Genomic DNA, 19,274 nt, shown 5'->3' with positions numbered 1-19,274 from the left:
GAATAATTGGATTAACACATCGAAAGAGTAGTTGAACTCGTGACCACCTTATAAGTCCTACCAAATCTTAACCACGGAGAAATATACGATCACAAAGAAGAAGGAATGATCGATGAAAAGAGATTATGATCAAATTCTGTCACCCATTAGGCCATTACCCTTCATTAAAAACTGAAGAAAAGCCAAATGTGAATTATATCTAAAGATTCACACTTTTTGAATTATAGCTATTAACTCTTACTTATTTAAATAAAGTTTTTCTCCATTAAAAGCCCTTCATATTTGCTAGTTGGTAGAACTGTGTAGGTAGAACTTTTTCTTATAACGTACGTAAAAAAAATGGTAAATTTGTCAATACTAGCCATTTCTGGCTAATTCTATCTCGTGTTTGTTGAATAGTTGTTGGTTGAGTGTGAGTGAAATGAACATTGAAACTACATGGGGCCGGGTTTATCGTTGTTTCCCAGAGGTAAAGAAAATAATGCCTGGAATTTATACTATCCTTACAGTTTATAGCATCAAAATATTGCCTGGAATTTTCAGAGTTTTAAAATTCCAAGGTTCGTAATTCCAAAGAAATCAAAAACAGATTCTTGTACTATATGTGTACCAATTCCTGTAGTGTAAATTTCACTATCCTCCCCTGAGGTTTTGGAAAAATACAAGAACCTCCCCTGAGATTTCTAAAATTACGCAGCTCTCCCTTACTTTATCTGACAATATGCACAAACCTCCCCTCCATTAATCCACCGTTAAAATGCTTGATAGAAGTTGCTGAGATCAGCATACAAATATATTACTAGTGAAAATGCCTATATTCTAAAATTACAATGCCCTCCCTTTCTCTATTTTCGTCCTCTCTTTTGCATCAAAACCAATTAAAAGTATCTTTGCCACTTTGCAGATAACATCCTCTCTAGTTACAACTTAGGGCAAGAAGAAATGTTTTGGTGTTCAAAAGGAAGAGATAACCTGTTGCCGGTTGGAAGGATCAAGATTATAAGCTGGAATGGAGGAAAACACCATGGTTGTGCTTCTTGATGAGCTTTATCTTTTGCAAAAGTTGAGAATATAGTGGAGAATTGCATCAACAAGAGGGTTGAGAGAGAGAGAGGAATGAGAATAAGGAGCAAACAAAAGGAAGAGGCTTTATTATGCTTTATATATGTGGGTATTGGGTTGCTTTTGTGCTCAATTCTATTTTTGTTTCACTGCTTTTTAGGGTTTGAGAGGGGTTAAAATGTTTCTTAGCTTTTAAGCTTCTCACTGATTCTGTGGTTTGTTTGTGTTTTTTTTTTATAAGCAATTCCGTGGTTTGTTGTGGGAAATAAAATAAAATCAGTGGCTCTCCCTCCTGCATGAAAAAACTAGAAATTGTGTTTTTCAGTATCGAGTGGGTACCACGTGATATCCGCTCGCACATCTAAGTTGTTCATTGCGTTTTTAGACGACTCGATTTGGAGAGAGAAAAATGAGAGAAAAAGTGTTGGGATGAGAGGAGAGAGAGGGTTTCAATCCGAGCCGTCAAAAAATGTATTGGATTGCCCGGATGTGTTGAGCGGATACCACATGTGATATACCCACCCGGCAATGAAAAATTTCCCGGCATAGAGAGAGAAAGCAAGAATAGTTAGATACAAATTTTAGTTTAATAAGTTAGGGAGGAGCCAATAGGGGTGGTCGTTCTACAAAGAAAAAAAATAACTCTACTACTATTATATAGAGAGAAAAAATTCCTATGAAAATATATCGAGAATTCTTAGCTCCCATGCATGGTCTCCCATGTGTAGTAAAATTCTTTGCTCCGTCTAATTAGGACGTCTAAAAAGGGTGGGAAAAAAATACAAAAAGGGCTCTTGGATGCTTTGGTAGGTTTAGATCGTAGAAGACGTGTCCCGACCAAATGAATCTTTTTTCCTCTAGTTCGGTCTATTTTCCTTCCGCACTCTGCCTTCACTTTGCATGGGAATTTTATCTGTATATACGTGCGCGCACACACATGCACTCAAGTGTGCATAATCGCCCGTTGCATTGGAGGCAGTGGTGGCTCCACCCGAATTTGTCAAGTGTGCATGATCACTTGTGCATCCCTAATTATTGTTTTAATATAAATTAATGGACTGATGTTGAAAAAATCTAAATAAGACGGCACTTTAAACAAATATGACAGCTGCTCGATATTTTTTTCACCTTTAGTGAATTTTTTTTGCTTTCATTCATAATTTTGTACTTTTTAGACTCCTCTCGTTGAGATGGATGAATAATCTAAAAAATATGATAATAATATAACAAAATTCAGAAAAAACGAACAAAACTCACAAAACGAAAAAGAAAAATAAGTTTATATGAATGAAGCATGATGATAAAATCATGGCATGAACATTAATGTTACTCGAGATGGGTGTTTCTGGTAGTGAAAAATTTGTAGATTTTTATTTGTGGCTGAAAAGTTGTTAGGTGTTCCGGTAGTGAAGAAGTTTTTGCTGACTATGTGAGTGAAAAAGTTGTTAAGTTGGTAAAAACTTTTTGATTAGTGAAAATCAGATGGTAAAATACTTTAAATTTTGAATATTTTTTTAATGAAAATGAGACGATAAAACTTTATGTTTTTTGTTGGTGGAAACGGGTCAGCATGACCTGGTTGTCAAGCCCCTTATTTGCTCTTTTTCTTAAGGTTAGTGCTGTCAAATTCATTTGGCCCAGTCCAATAGAGTTTGATTTGGTTTTAGGAGAAAATGATGGCCGAAGACGTATTTTAATTGTAGCTCTGCAAGTGAACAGTGAATTTGGTCTTCCTAATTAGTCGAGGTGTGCCTAAATTGGTCCGAATTACTGAGTTACTTAGAAATTCATAGCTATATAACTGCAATTGACAATTCACGAATTTATCCTGCCGATTTCCGTCATTAGACAAGATTTGGTAGCCTGGAAACAAAATGAAGAACAAGATTTGATTGTGTTTCCCATTAGCAAAGTAAATTATTTTAAAGCTCAAATTTGTTTGCCATTTCCAATTTTAATTTGAATAAACCTAGATCTGATTTTAATTAGAATTTAACCGTATTTTTTTATTTTTAGTCAAAACCGCCAACTTATATAGTGCGTATTAAACTTGATCAATAAAATCACAAAACTAGTACTAGTATATTTTCAAATACAAAATGCCAACTTTTAATTTCAATTGATAAAACGCCGATCGAAGAAAAATTCAATTGGTAAAACAAACTTTTAATCTCCTTCATCTTCAAACTCTAAACTTCAATTGACAAAAAACCTTTTTAATTTCAATTTGGGAAGGAATCTTCTTCCATGCATTTGAGGGACTGGACGGTCTAGTCCGACCCATTTTTGTTGGACGAGGAGATCTTGTAGGGCGGGCTGCCCTACGGGGCTATAAGGTGGCCGATTCGGCGGTCTATTTTGACAATAGACGGCTCAGATTTAATCCAAGTAATGGACACTCGAATTAAATCCAAGCTGTCGGTGTCAAAATGAGTGGCCAAATCCGTCGCCCTACAACTCCTGTGTCGCGCGGGTTTCACTAAGGGATTTCCAAATTCATTTTTGTGAACTCTTCCCAGTATGATTTTGATGATCGGAATCTTTATTTTTTTGATACCGTGAAGAATATTAGTCACTTTGAAAATCATGTTTATTGAAAATCATGGGACATGTTTTTGGGTCTCATTTATCTTCAAAAATATTAAAATCCTAGATCGAAATCCAACTTTCCCAAATAAATCATTTGAAATAACATCCCTCGGCATTCAACCGACATTATTTTTAAAGTAGTCAATGTTATCAATAAATTTTAGAAAATCCATCTATCCAATCTCTTTCAATATTCCTCTAAATAAAACCTCCTTTCTTTATATCAAAAATTGAAAAATATAAAGCCAAACCGCCTTTGAAGAAAAATATAAAGCCAAACCGCCTTTGAATAATCCCATAAATCTACGTATCGGTTATTTATTGAATTTTTTTAAAAAAAATAATACTAAAAATTAACAACCTTGGTCACCGAGTAAAGTCCTCCCCGGGAAAAATATTTGGGTGCTGGGCGGTACCACGCGGCTATGCTGACGAGATGTCTGAGCAGTTTATCCGGACTGTTCTAAATATGTTGGACTGTTCAGATTAAAATACTCTCTCTTCTCTCACCCCACAACTCTCTTCTCTTTTTTTTTTTCTAAATCTGAACCGTTCAAAATCGAAATGAATTGCTCGGATATCACATCCGCACACAAAAATTTCTCCGTACGCGGGGCATCCTTATAAATACTCCCCCTATCTAATCGTCCTCTCCACATCAAGATTCGATCAAGTAAACAAAAACCCTAATTCTCCAAATTCCACACCCACATCTCTTTCAACTTTCAGATCACAAAAATGGCTTGCCAACCCTCCCTCGTCGGCCCACCAGAAGTCTACCGCCCACGCACCGCCACCCCCACCCCCGCCGCAACCGGCAACCCTTTCGTAGACCAAATGGTGGCCAACTTCAACAAGAAAACCACCGTCCCGCCACCCCCCATGATCTTCACCGAAAACTACGCCCGCACCTTCCTCTCCACCGGCAACCCGTGCCTCGACTTCTTCTTCCACGTGGTGCCCAACACCCCTCCGGTGACCCTGACCCAGCGTCTACAATCTGCGTGGGACCACAATCCTTTGACTGCTCTGAAACTGGTGTGTAACCTGAGGGGCGTACGTGGGACTGGCAAGTCCGACAAGGAAGGGTACTACACGGCGGCGCTGTGGCTGCACAAACACCACCCGAAAACGCTGGCTTGTAACGTGGGGCCGCTGGCTGAGTTTGGGTACTTTAAGGACTTGCCGGAGATTCTGTATAGGATTCTGGAAGGCCCCGAGGTGCGGCGACAGGCGAAGATGGCGTGGATGGCGAGGAAGTCGTCGGGCGGGAGGAGGATGAAGAGAGGAAGAAGGTAATACTTGACTCGTCTCGCTTTGATTTCTCTCGTAAGGGTATTTTATAGTTTGCAGATAAATTTACAGTTACTGGTCACAAAGAATCTTTAAATTAATCCAATTTTATTCGGAAGCAAAGAAATTCCAAACCATTCTGTGTTTTCATAGTGTAGTTAGTCATGGGGACTAGTTATAAAGTAAAATTAGATTGATCTGTTTGTATCTATTGCATGAATAGCTTCTGAATTTTGAACATTTAAGACTAAAAATACTCTAGAAAAACAAAAATTCTTCGGACACATACGTACACACATCTGGAGATAGATGCGTTGGAGATAGATGCGTTCGGAACCGTGTTTGATGGGGGTGGGACCCACGTTAACTGTGTTGGATAAGTCCATCAAATGGATCTGAACGCACCTATGCACATGCCTGTGAATTGCTCGAAGGGAAAAATATATTGCATGTGGAACTAGTTTGACTCAACTAACCAAAGGGCCAAAATTTCTTGCTCTTCGAAACAGGGGGTTGAAGATGAAGCAGTCAATGAGAAAGTCAACGCCGTTTAAGAGGTCAACGCCGTTTAAGTCGCCCTCGACGAGGGAGGCTAGGGTTTTGGCGGCAATGAAGAGGATGGAGATTGAGGAGGTGAAGGCTCGTGAATCGAGGGAGGAGAAGAAGGTTGCTGCAGCGAAAAAGGCCATCGAACGCTACAACCGCGATCCTGATTACAAGTTCCTATACGACCGGATCTCCGATCTCTTTGCTGATATTCTCAAATCCGATATCCAGCACTTCAATTCCAACCAGTTAAACAAAATCAGCCTCGCCGCCAAATGGTGCCCTTCGCTCGACTCCTCGTTCGATAAAGCGACTCTGCTTTGCGAAAGTGTCGCGAAAAGAGTTTACCCCTGCAATTTATATGAAGAATATGACGGCGTTTCAGATGCTCACTACGCTTATCGCGTTCGCGACCGATTGCGTAAGGAAATCCTCGTACCGCTGCGAAAAGCCCTCGAGTTACCCGAGGTTTATATAGGGGCTAATCAGTGGGGTTCTATTCCATACAATAGGGTTGCCTCTGTGGCGATGAAGTTTTACAAAGAGAAGTTTAGAAAGCACGATAAGGAGCGGTTTGAGGAGTATCTGGAGAAGGTGAAGTCGGGAAAGGCGACAATTGCGGCCGGGGCATTGTTGCCGCACGATATAATTGCGTCGTTGAACGACATGGATGGGGGAGAGGTGGCAGAGCTCCAGTGGAAGAGGATGGTGGATGATTTGTCAAAGAAGGGGAAACTGAAGAATTGTTTGGCTATCTGCGATGTTTCAGGTAGTATGAGTGGGGTTCCAATGGAGGTTTCGGTGGCGCTTGGGGTTTTGGTTTCGGAACTGAGTGAGGAACCGTGGAAAGGGAAGCTGATTACATTCAGTCAGAAGCCGACGCTACAGATGGTTTTAGGTGGTGATTTGAGGTCAAAGACGGATTTTGTGAGGACAATGGATTGGGGAATGAACACTGATTTCCAGAAGGTGTTTGACTTGATACTGGAGGTGGCTGTCAATGCAAAATTAACCGAAGAACAGATGATCAAGAGGGTGTTCGTGTTTAGTGACATGGAGTTTGATCAGGCGTCGGCAAGACCTTGGGAGACGGATTACCAAGCAATTGTGAGGAAGTTTGGGGAGAAGGGATATGGGTCGTCTGTGCCGGAGATTGTGTTTTGGAATCTGAGGGACTCAAGGGCAACCCCAGTGCCTGGGAACCAGAAAGGGGTGGCACTTGTGAGTGGGTTCTCGAAGAATTTGATGACTGTGTTCTTGGAGGAGAGTGGGGCTTTGAATCCTGAGTCTGTCATGGAAGTGGCCATTGCTGGTGAGGAGTATAAGAAACTGGTTGTGCTTGATTGATCGTGTTCTAATCAGCTAAAATATGTATAGGACCAGTTCATTTTATTTCCTTCCTTAGTTGGTAATCCTTGAAAATTTTTGAAATAGAAATGAAAAAATGTTGATAATTGACAATAATTCTCCACATGGGCTGCTGAGAGCAGCCTGCAGCCTTTGTTGAACCTTTGTTGAACCACATGGGCTGCTGAGAGCAGCCTGCAGCCTTTGTTGAACCACATGGGCTGCTGAGAGCAGCCTTTGTTGAAAATGGCATGACAGCCATTCTTTGAATGGCCTATAAATTGAAGGCCTTTGGTTTTCTGCAAGGGTATCTCTCTTGAGTGAGAGACCAGAGAGGAGAGTGAGGTAGTGTAGAGAGAGTAGAGCAGCGTGAGGGCTCCTCCTTCGGGAGGGAGCCGAGCTCATCCTAGGAGGCTCTGTCAAAAAGAGAATGATAGAGCATCTGAAAATCAGAGAGAGTTTGAGAGCAGCATATGTATGCATTTGTATCAGTCTATGAGTGAGTGTGAGTTTGAGTGATTTTGTAATCCTCCTCTTCCTCTATAATAGAAATTCGTCGGCCCTCTCCCGTGGACGTACCCGATTTTGGGGAACCACGTAAATCTTTGTCTCTGTGTTTGTGTGTGTGTTTGTGTTCTGATTTTTTTTTGGTCCTTAGTTTCCGCAACAAAAAAAGACCCTTTTGTTCAGTCATCTTTGAGTTGATTAGCATTATGCGTTTGTTTCTATTCAGTTTTTGGGTGTGCATGATTTCTTTCACTATCTTGTGATTAGTGGGTGAGAGTGGGCAATGAAAGATGTGGGCATGACCCTATGGGGTTGTTTCAGTAAAGATAACTTCTCCATGATCATGCAGCCTTTTGGAGCTCACAGTTGGCTAAAATGAGAGGAAAAACTTATCAGTAGTTGAAAGTAGGTGAACTTGTGATCTTACCTGTGGTTATACTGATACTCTGATACATAGGATTATAGCTCCGAAGTTACTGGCACTACAACAAATATGCCTTTTAATAGCATTATCTAATAGTGTTTTTTTAAACTCTTCAACAGCATTCCACGAAAATCATAGGTGCCAACCCTTCGCGTCCTCCCCTCGCTGAAAATTCGAATTGGTTCTGCCGAAGTTATAGGCGCTAGATTTCTCATTCGTTTCGTGCGAACTGGAGGAGATTTCAGTAGTTTTAGTTTGCGAATAATAGGGGTTTGAATTTCATATATTACTGTTGCATTTGGTATTATTCTTTAGTATTGATGGCCATGGAAATTCTCCTGTGAATATAATCTGTAAACCTACTTCAAGGTAAATTATCCCAATGTTATAGACTTGCTGGACGACTCATCGATGGAATCTTATGCAAATTTTTTAGGATCGCTTCTTTTATGACCTCATTCTTGTAATCAAAGGTTTTTGAGAATTTCATTGGATCTTTTGTAAGTAATAGCTTATCCACCTATGCCTGTGTCACGCATTTGTCGCTACAGTGGCACCTAGCGTATGTCCTTCAAAAATATGTTCTAGTCATGATTTTACCATTGAATGATTTATGTTTACATTTTTTTAGTTTGACCAAATGTTTGCTCATTTCGTAGAATTAATCTGCATTGTTTCCTGCATTTCATGGCTAGTAGTGCCTTGCTTTCTTTGATATTAGTCCTCTCTTTACCGCCCCGAATCGTGGCCACACGTGCTAGTAGAAGACTAAAACTGTTGGGATTCTAGCCTTTTAGTGCTTTTTTTCATTATTGTTGATTTGATCCAGCCTAGAATGACTTAGAAATATTGTTTGATCTTACATCGACTGTATTTTCTAGATCTATAGTTTATTTGGGTAAGGAAATCTGTTGTTCTCCTTCAATTTTAAGATGCTTTGTTTCATAAATGTCAAACTTTGTTCAACTTCTAGGTACCCATATCTTGCTAACAACTAACAAGGTAGAAATGGAAGACATTACTGCAAAAAATTAAAATAAAACATTCTTGTACTAGTGGGATCCAAATTACCCAAGCATGTTTTCATATTTTCTTACTGCAGAAAAAAGCATGCTTGTACTGGTGAAATGAATTGTATTCCTTTAAAAAAAAAAAAAAAAAAAAGGAGATAGATGTATGGGACCGGTTATTGTCTGTCACCAATTGGAGTATGAAAACCTTCCTTTTTCACGTAAGAAGAAACCTTTTCACATATCAATTTGGTGAACCAACTTAGATCTCTCCCTATGCTGTGAAGCACCAATGCCCTTAATCGATGATCGCAAGCTACCAACATAGTTAGATGTGGGCATATGGCTTGTTTAATTCTCAAAATTCACATATTTGCTGCCGAAAGAACAAGAGCCCCGCACTCCCGGTGATTGAGTAATTGGACTTATTATAGGATCAAACTTAGATTACACTAATAAAATTGGGATTAGTTTGGCTGCTTGGCATTTGATCCATGCAGTATGCCCAATACCCTTGACCAGAGCCGGAGTTTTATCCTGGATTCTCAAGGATAAGTGGTTTGGGATATATGGTTTACCAACTGTTATCCTTCATTTTGCTAAGATAATTGTGTTGAAGTTGTAATCTTTAAGGGCTATCATTAGCCGTGTGATGATTCTAACTAGTTCCCTACCTTCCCACTATTTGCTTACTTTGTAGCTAAAAATTTAAGCTATTGCTGTTAGTTTGTGGTAATCACTTGGTGATACGTATGGAATGGTAAATATTCCACTAAATTTAACTGCTATAATAATCTAATTGGTAACATACTCCATTGAGAAGCAGACTCGGAAGCTCCCTGACTATCGTAGAAGAGGAGCATTCTACAGAGCTGGGTTATACTGATACTAAATTGCTTTTTAGCTCAGCCATTACCGATAATGTTTGATTATGTTCACCCAACTAGTTTCAGTAATTTGGTTCTGGAATTCCCAGTGAGAGATTTTGGTATGTTACCAACTGCTTCAATTTGCGAAGTGAATCTCTTCTAGTGGTTCTTGAACTCTTTGATGTTTCAGTTTTCTCTGTGCTTGATTTGGTTTTGCCTATTTAGTATTTACTTGTTAATAAATGAAACGATTGAGGATGACCAGAATTAAGAAAACAACAGGGAAGCATAACTGCGGCATCCTTGGTGATCCATTTTATGGAGTTGTGGCATCCGTTCGTATCAGTTACAACCACCACCATTTCAGTCGCACCAATTCCACGGCGTTGCAAACATGAAGCAGCAAAGCTCAAGACACACTCAACAATCACAGGAGTAGCAATGCCTAACACTACTAGCTCACACCAAACACCCACACCCTTACACTCTCTATCTATGGACTTGTTCCAATTTTTGCTCTGATAATTGTTTGCTTTGTCGCTGTTTGTAGCCTGAATGAATATCGAGCGGATAGCTATTCACTTGCGAAAATTCGAGCTAGGCGTTAAGATTTGTGATTATTTGCAGCCTTACCATCATAAGAAAAGGCATTCATCCATTCGCACTGGGAACCGAATTCCTTTGACTAGAAGCTGATTGATTGCTAACGATTTTTTGCATGTTCCAATTTGTTCCTCCTCATTTTATGTGTTTTTGCTGTTACGTCGCTTGACAGACCTTCAATCCAATGAATTGGAGCGCATAAAGCTCCAAAGTGAAAAGCTGAAATGTGATTCGAAATATCAAAGACAAGAATTTGCGAAACAAAAATCCCAAGTATAGCTTTGGCTAAAACATACTCTCTGTTTTCTTCTTTCGTATCCTAGGTAAACGATTCTTGGAAAAAACAGAGTGACATGTTGGTATTCAACCAATGCGGGTGTTTATGATATATCCATGTTTCAACACAAAAATGGAATAGGAAATGGAAATGGAAATGTTACCAGCCTTATGGCTAGGTAGAACTTGCACCACTTAAAGATAAAATGAGTGGGAGTCATTTTAGACAGTACGGCTATATGCATATAAATAAACCAGTTGATGAGCTGGTGAATGATTTTATCCACATGGGGGAACTAAAACAAAATAGAAGCTGCGAAGGGAGACATTGTTAAGGTGGTAAATGTAACGCCCCGAATTTCGGAACATTAATAAAAACATTTAAAAGACAATTTTTCCAATTAAAATTTATAGATTTAATACATCACTGTTTCAAAAGCAAATGTCATCATATTACAACCATATCGAATTAAGTTTAAGTAGCCGAATTTAACCAAATATTACAATTCCCCAAATAAACTTTGAAGCTTTCAAAATAAAGTTGACTTAAATTAAATCAGAGCGACTACGCATACGGAAACTATGGTTCTTCTACTCCCTCCTCAGTAGTGTTGACTCCAGTCGGATTGTACGACACTTCTGTTCTGTTTTCGGTACCTGGTGTTCGAGTTACCAGGGTAACATAGTACCGTGAGCGATAACGCCCAGTAGCCAAAACCCACCCGAAACCCATAACTTACGAACAATGGCATGCACAATAAAGTTAAAGTAAGAACAATTAAAGTAGCAAGCAACCAATTTCAATTACTAGCCTTTAACTTAGTGAAATCTAGAATCTCAATCCTTGAGAAACATCCTCCCATGTTAACCACCAGGACTATGGCCATTCGTGATACCGCCCCCCCTTGCTTGCCCTAACCGGGAGCCCCGATGAATCGGCCTAAGTTATTTACTTAGTCGGAGTCATCAACCGCCTCGCAAGGATGAATTCCCCAGGGAACTAACCGTAACCACTGGGCCCACAAGGAACTAACCGTAACCTTGGGAGTATATAGACCATAACCTGATACTATAATACATATCATCCTTTTATCTCCTATTCAAAAAGAGCGATCACGCAATGCCATATCTTAAGGTTTCGAATCGACAATCAACTGTCATACCCTGGTTTCATTTCTCTTCTCCCAAATTGGACTCTGTGGATAACCTCCAATAGATCCGGATTCACTGGATAACCTCCAAGAATCCCTTCACAATATCTCCTATCTTTTCCGATTTTCCTTTAACTTAAAAATCATCTAAGTGATTCTCAAACTACCATACACCAAACCCCAGTGAACCTACTGTCTGTTCTAAGTTCTCGTGAAACATGGTAATCAACAATCAATCATTATAATTCACAGAACTGAAATCATGTCTTTAGAAAATAAAATTTGTAGAACACATGAAGCATAACAATAAGAAGCATAATGATCTTTGTACATTTTGAGTTATGCCTTAACTAGGCTTGTATGAGATCTCGATGCACATTAGATATTTCAATGGGTCGATTTGTACGTAACAGAAATATAATTAGTCTAGTCTCGACAATTTAGAGGCTTTGTTATAATTAACAACAACTTTTAGATTCCTAATATTAACCTCAAAACTTTTTGAGTGATCATTTTACTTTAGGGATTAACCTTATACTACTAATACTTAACAAATTCTCCGGTTGAATTACTTAGTGCACAGGTAACACAAATTAGGGGCTAACATTATTGTTTTATATACTAATAATTATAAAAACGACTATCTAACTAATCGGTGCACGGCATAATGGAATTCAAGGGATGACATGTACATATTACTTCTAGTCTAGTTGGGGTAACATTTGTTAGTTTAAGAGACTAACCATTATTTACTATATAACCAGTGATCGATTAATCTAATTAGTGAATGGACAATACAAAATCACTCTACCTTCTGTCTTCACGGGGTACACGGCCTACATGTTTTTCTTTTTCATTTTGAACTTCCTCTTCGAATGTTTAAGTATCTTTATGCTCCGGTTTACACCATTCATTCAGGTAAAAATAAATGTAACATATACACCACATTTCAAGTTCAACGTTTACAAGCTATATACAAATATAATTAGGGAGGTAGGATTTTAACTACCTCTTTTCCGGTGAATGGGGTTTCGGAGAGATTTTGGCGGTGGTTCGGAGCGGCGGCAGAGCTCGGTCGGATGGTGACCCGGCTGTGACAAGAGGTGGTGGTGTTCTCGGTGGTGAGGGCTTCTCCGGTTGGTGGTTGCTCCGGTTGATGGATGGCCGGCTGCCACTTCTCTCTCGCTGCACTCTCTCTCTCTCTGAATTTTCGGGAAGAAAATAAAATGGGAAGGGGGAAATATTGGATTTGATTTTTGGAGAGTATGAGGGAGGGCAAGAACCAATGGATAAGAAATTTGTAGTAGGCTTAGCCTTAGGGTGAGTTGTCGAATTTTTGTGGGAGGTGAAAGGTGGTGGCAGCCGAAAATATGGAGGAAAGTGGGGATGTGATGGGTTTGGTTTCCCTTGGCCAAGAAAGAATAGATAGAGATAGCAAAATAAGGAATAAGAAAGACCGGACTAGTTGTGATCTTGCAATGTCCCCATATTTTTCTATCTTCCAAGCTTTCTCATGGTTTTGTGTTGATGAGTTGTGTGTCACCTTACAAAATGCTCTGGAAATGATCAGGTTTCAAGGAGTACTTATTTTAATACTATAAATTCTCATATGCAGTAGAAAAATTAGTTGAAGTATTGGATACAGGATGAATTAATATATATGGGTTTGGTTTATCAAACGAGAAAATGTAAAAGCTGAGATGTTCTAAAGATGTGGGAAGTTCAGCAAAACGAAACCTTAAGTCCAAGGTTGTATAAAGCAGTAAAACGTCTAATTAGTGGACTGGTTAAGTTATATCAGCGAAGTTTGTTTCTTTTTTTGCATTGCTGTGTGTATTGCAGTTTGAGGCCGACCGGTCATAGTCGATCCAATGAGATAATCAATTGCCTGCATCGGTAGATCTTTCGCAAATCCAGCAGGCAGTTCATCCATTATACTTCTTAGATCCCATTATGTGTTACTGTTTATCATTAGTAGATTCTTCTATCTGGTTACAGGATAACTACAAAAAACCAAACTATGTTCAAATCTCTGTGGAGTCATACTCACAACTTACTGGGTTGGAGTCTCAAGTCAAGACGTACGAGGATCAGTGATGGAGCCAGGGAGGGACCAGTGGGGCGGTCGCCCTGCAAGAAGAAAAAAAACACTACTATTATATGTAAAAAAAAATAAAAAATTCCTACGAAAGCATATAGGCTCGCCCCTGTGTATAATTTTGAAAAAATATATATAATAGTAATATTTGAAATACGAGGATACCAACATTAATTACTAAAGAGTGGGGGTTTAAATATAACAAAAAACAAAACTATAGGGTTAATATTGTGAATATTCAAGTAATAAACTCCGATCTTTCATTAGATGGGTTTAGTGTTTTACAATTTTATTTCTTTTTCCCCTAAAATCTCAATGGCACACCAAATCCCCCATCTCTCTCTTTTGGCACAAACATTCCCAATTGTTAAGACTTCAAAGGCAATTTCAAGAAAATAGTGACGGAAGAAAAGAAATTTTGGAAATCCTAAGTAATTTTGGTAAAATTTAAGTTGTAGGTATATTTTTCTCCAATTGTTGTTCTAGACTTCTACTAATTCTTTATTTTTTGACTGGTAAAATCTAGTAACATGAATGCCTATATACTGAATTCGTCCAATTATGATGAATGAAAAATAAGAAGATGAACAATAAAAAAAAACAAGACATATGCATCAAGATCGATCTCATTAGTTAAACTGATTTATGTATTTACGTTATTTTGAGTCTTAATGTATTTACATGATTATGCATGTGTATTTATATTTTTTTCTTGCATACACGGTCGCCTCTACGGTCGCCCATGCGTGATGAATTTCCTGTCTCCGTCCCTGACGAGGATCAAGCGAAAACTTTGGAGGATCATGTAACTGAATCGAATGAAAATCTATCCGCAGCTGAAAAGTAGATGACTAATAAGGACGAATCTGTCACACTTTTAAAGCTTACGGCTGAAGATCGAGCTTCGCATTTAGATGGTGCTCTAAAGGAGTGCATGAGTACAGATATGGAGTTTGAAAGAACACAAACAAAAATTGCATGATGTGTAGTTCTAATGAAGACAAAGCAGTATATTCTTTATTATTCAAAAAATGACAATTTTTCCCATTCAATTAGTAATCATTCTAGCGGATCAAAAGCAAAATAGTAATCATTCTAAGTTCTAACTAGATTCATTAGTATTATTCAAATTACAACGACCACAAGATTCCGTGCATGCACGGAGTGGTTATTCTAGTGATTTTAAAAACATAAAACATAATCTACGTCGAGAGATATAAATCACTGAAAATGCACACAAAATCATTGTGGACACTTAACAGAGGAAGCAAAATCCTAGATCGACATTCAATTTTCCCAAGTAAATTTATTAGTAATTGTTGGGTTGAGACCCGGACCCCAATTCACACTTCTAAGCACAAGCACGAAAATAAACCAAGTACAAACGAGAGATATCCAATGAAAACTTCACTATGTATAAATCACATATACAAATATGAAAAACCTCACCGGGATAGGCACAATTTGGCTTCTCTACTCCTTTCTCTCTCCCTCACTCCGGTGGCTCTTCGAGAGTCTCTCCGGACATTCCCGAGGAGCGTTGGGAGAGCTCTCTCACACGCTCACTCTTGCCCTCGCTGTCTCTCAACACACAGACACAATGCCTTTTGGCAGTCAATACAAAAGGGGAGAAAAGCCAAAGGGGTTTTATCCCCTACACTCGCACCCACCCACTCCACTTGGGTCTACCCCACAGTCATATCGGACGGCATTCGACCAATATTAATTTTAAAGTAGTCGATGTTAAAAAAATGCTTATCCCCGAGAGATACTCTAACAGAGGATAAACCTTTGAGAGAGTATCCCTTAGTTTTGCTGCGCACAGTGATCCCACACACCATATAGCGGTTAAATTCAAAGTATGTAGTTATCAAAAATCGAATCTTAGTGTCTTATCTTTGACCAACTGCACTACACCAAGTAGTTATGAATTCCAAGCGATGAAAGAATCAAATCATCAAAACAAGTCCGAGATAAGCCCGACGATGGTCCGACTGGACCATCCATCCAATCTCTTTCAATTTCCTCTAATAAATAAAACCTCCTTTCATTAGTATCAAAAATTGAAAAATATAATAAAACCTAACCTCGTATCGGTTATTTATTGAAATTTTCAAAAAGCAAAATTAATTAACAACCGTGGTCACCAAGTAAAGTCGATCCTACACGAGATGAGAAATTTTTCATTCCCGGCGGGTATCACGTGGTGTCTGCTCGACACATTCGGACCGTTCATTGCGGTTTTGGACAGCTCTAATTTGGAGAGAGAAAAAGGAGAAAGGAAGTGATGCACTAAGAAGAGATAGAGAGTTTTAATCTAACCTATCCAAAAGTTTAATAAACGGTCTGAATGTAACGAACGGGCACCACTTGTGAAATACCACCGGGCACCGAATAATTTATCGCACGAGGTATTCTTATAAATAACTCCACCTATCTAATCTTCTTCTCCCCATCAATTGGATCCGATCAAGAAAAACCTAAACCCTAGTCTCCAATTCCAAACCCACATCTCTTTCAACTTTCCGATCACAAAAATGGCTTGTCCATCCTCCCTCCTCGGCCCACCAGAAATCTACAGCAAACCCGCCACCACCGCCGCAACCGGCAACCCTTTCGTAGACCAAATGGCGGGCAACTTCAACAACAGAACCACCGTCCCGTCAACCCTCATGGGCTACACCCGAAACTACGGCCGCACCATCCTCTCCACCGGCAACCCGTGCCTCGAATTCTTCTTCCACGTGGTGCCCGATACCCCTCCGGTAACCTTGACCCAGCGTTTACAATCTGCGTGGAACCACAATCCTTTGACTACTCTGAAACTGGTGTGTAACCTGAGGGGTGTACGCGGGACTGGGAAGTCCGACAAGGAAGGGTTCTACACGGCGGCGCTGTGGCTGCACAAACACCACCCGAAAACGCTGGCTTGTAATGTGGGGCCGTTGGCTGAGTTTGGGTACTTTAAGGACTTGCCGGAGATTCTGTATAGGATTCTGGAAGGTCCCGAGGTGCGGCGGCAGGAGAAGATGGCGTGGATGGCGAGGAAGTTGGGCGGCGGGAGGAAGAAGAGAAGAAGGTAATAATTGACTCGACTCGCTTTGATTTCTCGAAAGGAAATATTTGATAGTTTGCAGATTTATCGATCCAATTTGATTCGGAAGCATAGAAATTCCAAATCGTTCTCTGTTTTCATAATGTAGTGACTAGTGAGTCATTGGGACTGGTTATAAAGCAAAATTAGATTTATCTGTTTGTATAACTAGCCTCTTAGTTTAGAACTTTTGAGACTAAAAGTACTCTAGAAAAACAAAAATTCTTCTGACACATACGTACACAGATCTGTAGATAGATGCATTCGGAAGGAACCATTCGATGGGGTGAGATCCATGTTAATCGTGTGGGATCCAAGTCCATCGAATGGGTCTGAACACACCCATGCACGGACGCCTGTGAATTGCTCGGAGGAAAGTGAATCTAATTTTTGACTCCACTAATAGGGGATTGAAGATGAAGAAGTCGAAGAAGAAGTCGATAAAGAAGATGAAGAAGTCAGGGCCGTTCATGTTGCGCTCGACGAAGGAGGCTAGGGTTTTGGCGGCAATGAAGAGGATGAAGATCGAGGAGGTGAAGGCTCGTGAATCGAGGGAGGAGAAGAAGGTTGCCGCTGCGAAAAAGGCCATCGAACGTTACAACCGTGATCCAGATTACAAGTTCCTCTACGACCGGATCTCCGATCTCTTTGCTGATCTTCTCAAATCCGATATCCAGCACTTCAATTCCAACCAGTTAAATAAAATCAGCCTCGCCGCCAAATGGTGCCCTTCGCTTGACTCCTCGTTCGATAAATCGACTCTCCTTTGCGAAAGCGTCGCGAAAAAAGTTTTCCCCCGCGATTTATACGAAGAATACGACGGTGTTTCAGATGCTCACTACGCTTATCGCGTTCGCGACCGATTGCGTAAGGAAATCCTTGTACCGCTGCGAAAAACCCTAGAGTTGCCCGAGGTTTATATAGGGTCTAATCAGTGGGGTTCTATTCTATACAATAGGGTTGCCTCTGTGGCAATGAAGTTTTACAAAGAGAAGTTTATAAAGCACGATAAGGAACGGTTTGAGGAGTATTTGGAGAAGGTGAAGTCAGGAAAGGCGACGATTGCCGCCGGGGCGTTGTTGCCGCATGAGATCATAGCATCGTTGAACGATGCGGATGGGGGAGAGGTAGCCGAGCTTCAGTGGAAGAGGATGGTGGATGATTTGTCAAAGAAGGGGAAACTGAAGAATTGTTTGGCGATTTGCGATGTTTCGGGTGGCATGCATGGGGTTCCAATGGAGGTTTCGGTGACGCTTGGGGTTTTGATTTCAGAACTGAGCGAGGAGCCGTGGAAAGGGAAGCTGATTACATTCAGTGAGAACCCGATGCTTCATTTGGTTTTAGGTGATGATTTGAGGTCGAAGACTGATTTTGTGAGGAGAATGGAGTGGGGGATGAACACTAATTTCCAGCAGGTGTTTGACTTGATACTGGAAGTGGCTGTCGATGCAAAATTAACCGAAGAACAGATGATCAAGAGGGTGTTTGTGTTTAGTCACATGGAGTTTGATCAGGCGTCGGCAAGACCTTGGGAGACGGATTACCAAGCAATTGTGAGGAAGTTTTGGGAGAAGGGGTATGGGTCGTCTGTGCCGGAGCTTGTGTTTTGGAATCTGAGGGACTCGAGGGCAACTCCAGTGCCTAGGAACCAGAAAGGGGTGGCACTTGTGAGTGGGTTTTCGAAGAATTTGATGACTATTTTCTTGGAGGAGAGTGGGGCTTTGAATCCTGAGTCTGTCATGGAAGTGGCCATTGCTGGTGAGGAGTATAAGAAACTGGTTGTGCTTGATTGATCGTGTTTTAATCAGCTAATAAATGTATAGGACCAGTTCAGTTTATTTCCTTCCTTGGTACTCATCTTGAAAAATTCTGAAATAGAAATGAGAAAAACGACACTTTTATTCATTCATCTTTGAGTTTATTAGCATTCTGCGTTTGTTTCTATTCAGTTTTTGTGTGTGCATGAGTTGAATTTCACTATCTTGTTATTAGTAGGTGAGAGTGTTCAATGAAAGACATGAGCATGACTCTATGGGTTAAGGTCCAGTCCAGTATTTATAACCTCCAGTCTGGTCCAGTTTTGGGCTTTTGTGGGCTCCTCCTGGGTCCACAACAATGATCGGAATCGTTCATTATGTAGAGCTCGTCGAGAATGGCATCCGCGCAAAAAATTAGCTTGATTTAACATCGATAAATACATGAACTAAACATATTTGTACAAGAAAAAATGGAAAATTATGAGTTTCAATTTAATTTTTGTCTATCGCATTTTTCTTATACAAATCTGTTTTGTTCATGTATCTATCGATGTTAAATCAAGCTAATTTTTTGCGCGGATGCCATTCTCGACGAGCTCTACATAATGAACGATTTCGATCATTGTTATAGATCCGGGAGGGGCCCAC

At 40.0% G+C, this 19,274-nt stretch overlaps 3 protein-coding genes across 3 annotated transcripts in view; all 3 read left to right on the top strand.

The window, feature by feature from the left end:
• Nucleotides 1–19,274, top strand: part of LOC131311229 (uncharacterized) — an 84,276-nt gene that overhangs the window by 53,747 nt on the left and 11,255 nt on the right. The gene's annotated exons all lie outside the window — the stretch shown is intronic.
• Nucleotides 4,292–6,935, top strand: LOC131311226 (uncharacterized). The gene is made up of 2 exons (XM_058338581.1): nucleotides 4,292–4,946; nucleotides 5,454–6,935. The coding sequence occupies exons 1-2, from the start codon at nucleotides 4,390–4,392 to the stop codon at nucleotides 6,835–6,837; spliced, it is 1,941 nt and encodes a 646-aa protein (XP_058194564.1). The 5' UTR covers nucleotides 4,292–4,389; the 3' UTR covers nucleotides 6,838–6,935.
• LOC131311227 (uncharacterized) lies at nucleotides 16,199–18,778 on the top strand. Its single transcript, XM_058338582.1, has 2 exons — nucleotides 16,199–16,854; nucleotides 17,276–18,778. The coding sequence occupies exons 1-2, from the start codon at nucleotides 16,313–16,315 to the stop codon at nucleotides 18,660–18,662; spliced, it is 1,929 nt and encodes a 642-aa protein (XP_058194565.1). The 5' UTR covers nucleotides 16,199–16,312; the 3' UTR covers nucleotides 18,663–18,778.

Source organism: Rhododendron vialii, chromosome 12a (assembly GCF_030253575.1).
Source record: "Rhododendron vialii isolate Sample 1 chromosome 12a, ASM3025357v1".
Lineage (NCBI taxonomy): Eukaryota > Viridiplantae > Streptophyta > Magnoliopsida > Ericales > Ericaceae > Rhododendron > Rhododendron vialii.
The sequence above is the reverse complement of the archived record's forward strand: the minus strand, read 5'-3'. Positions and strand labels throughout refer to the sequence as shown.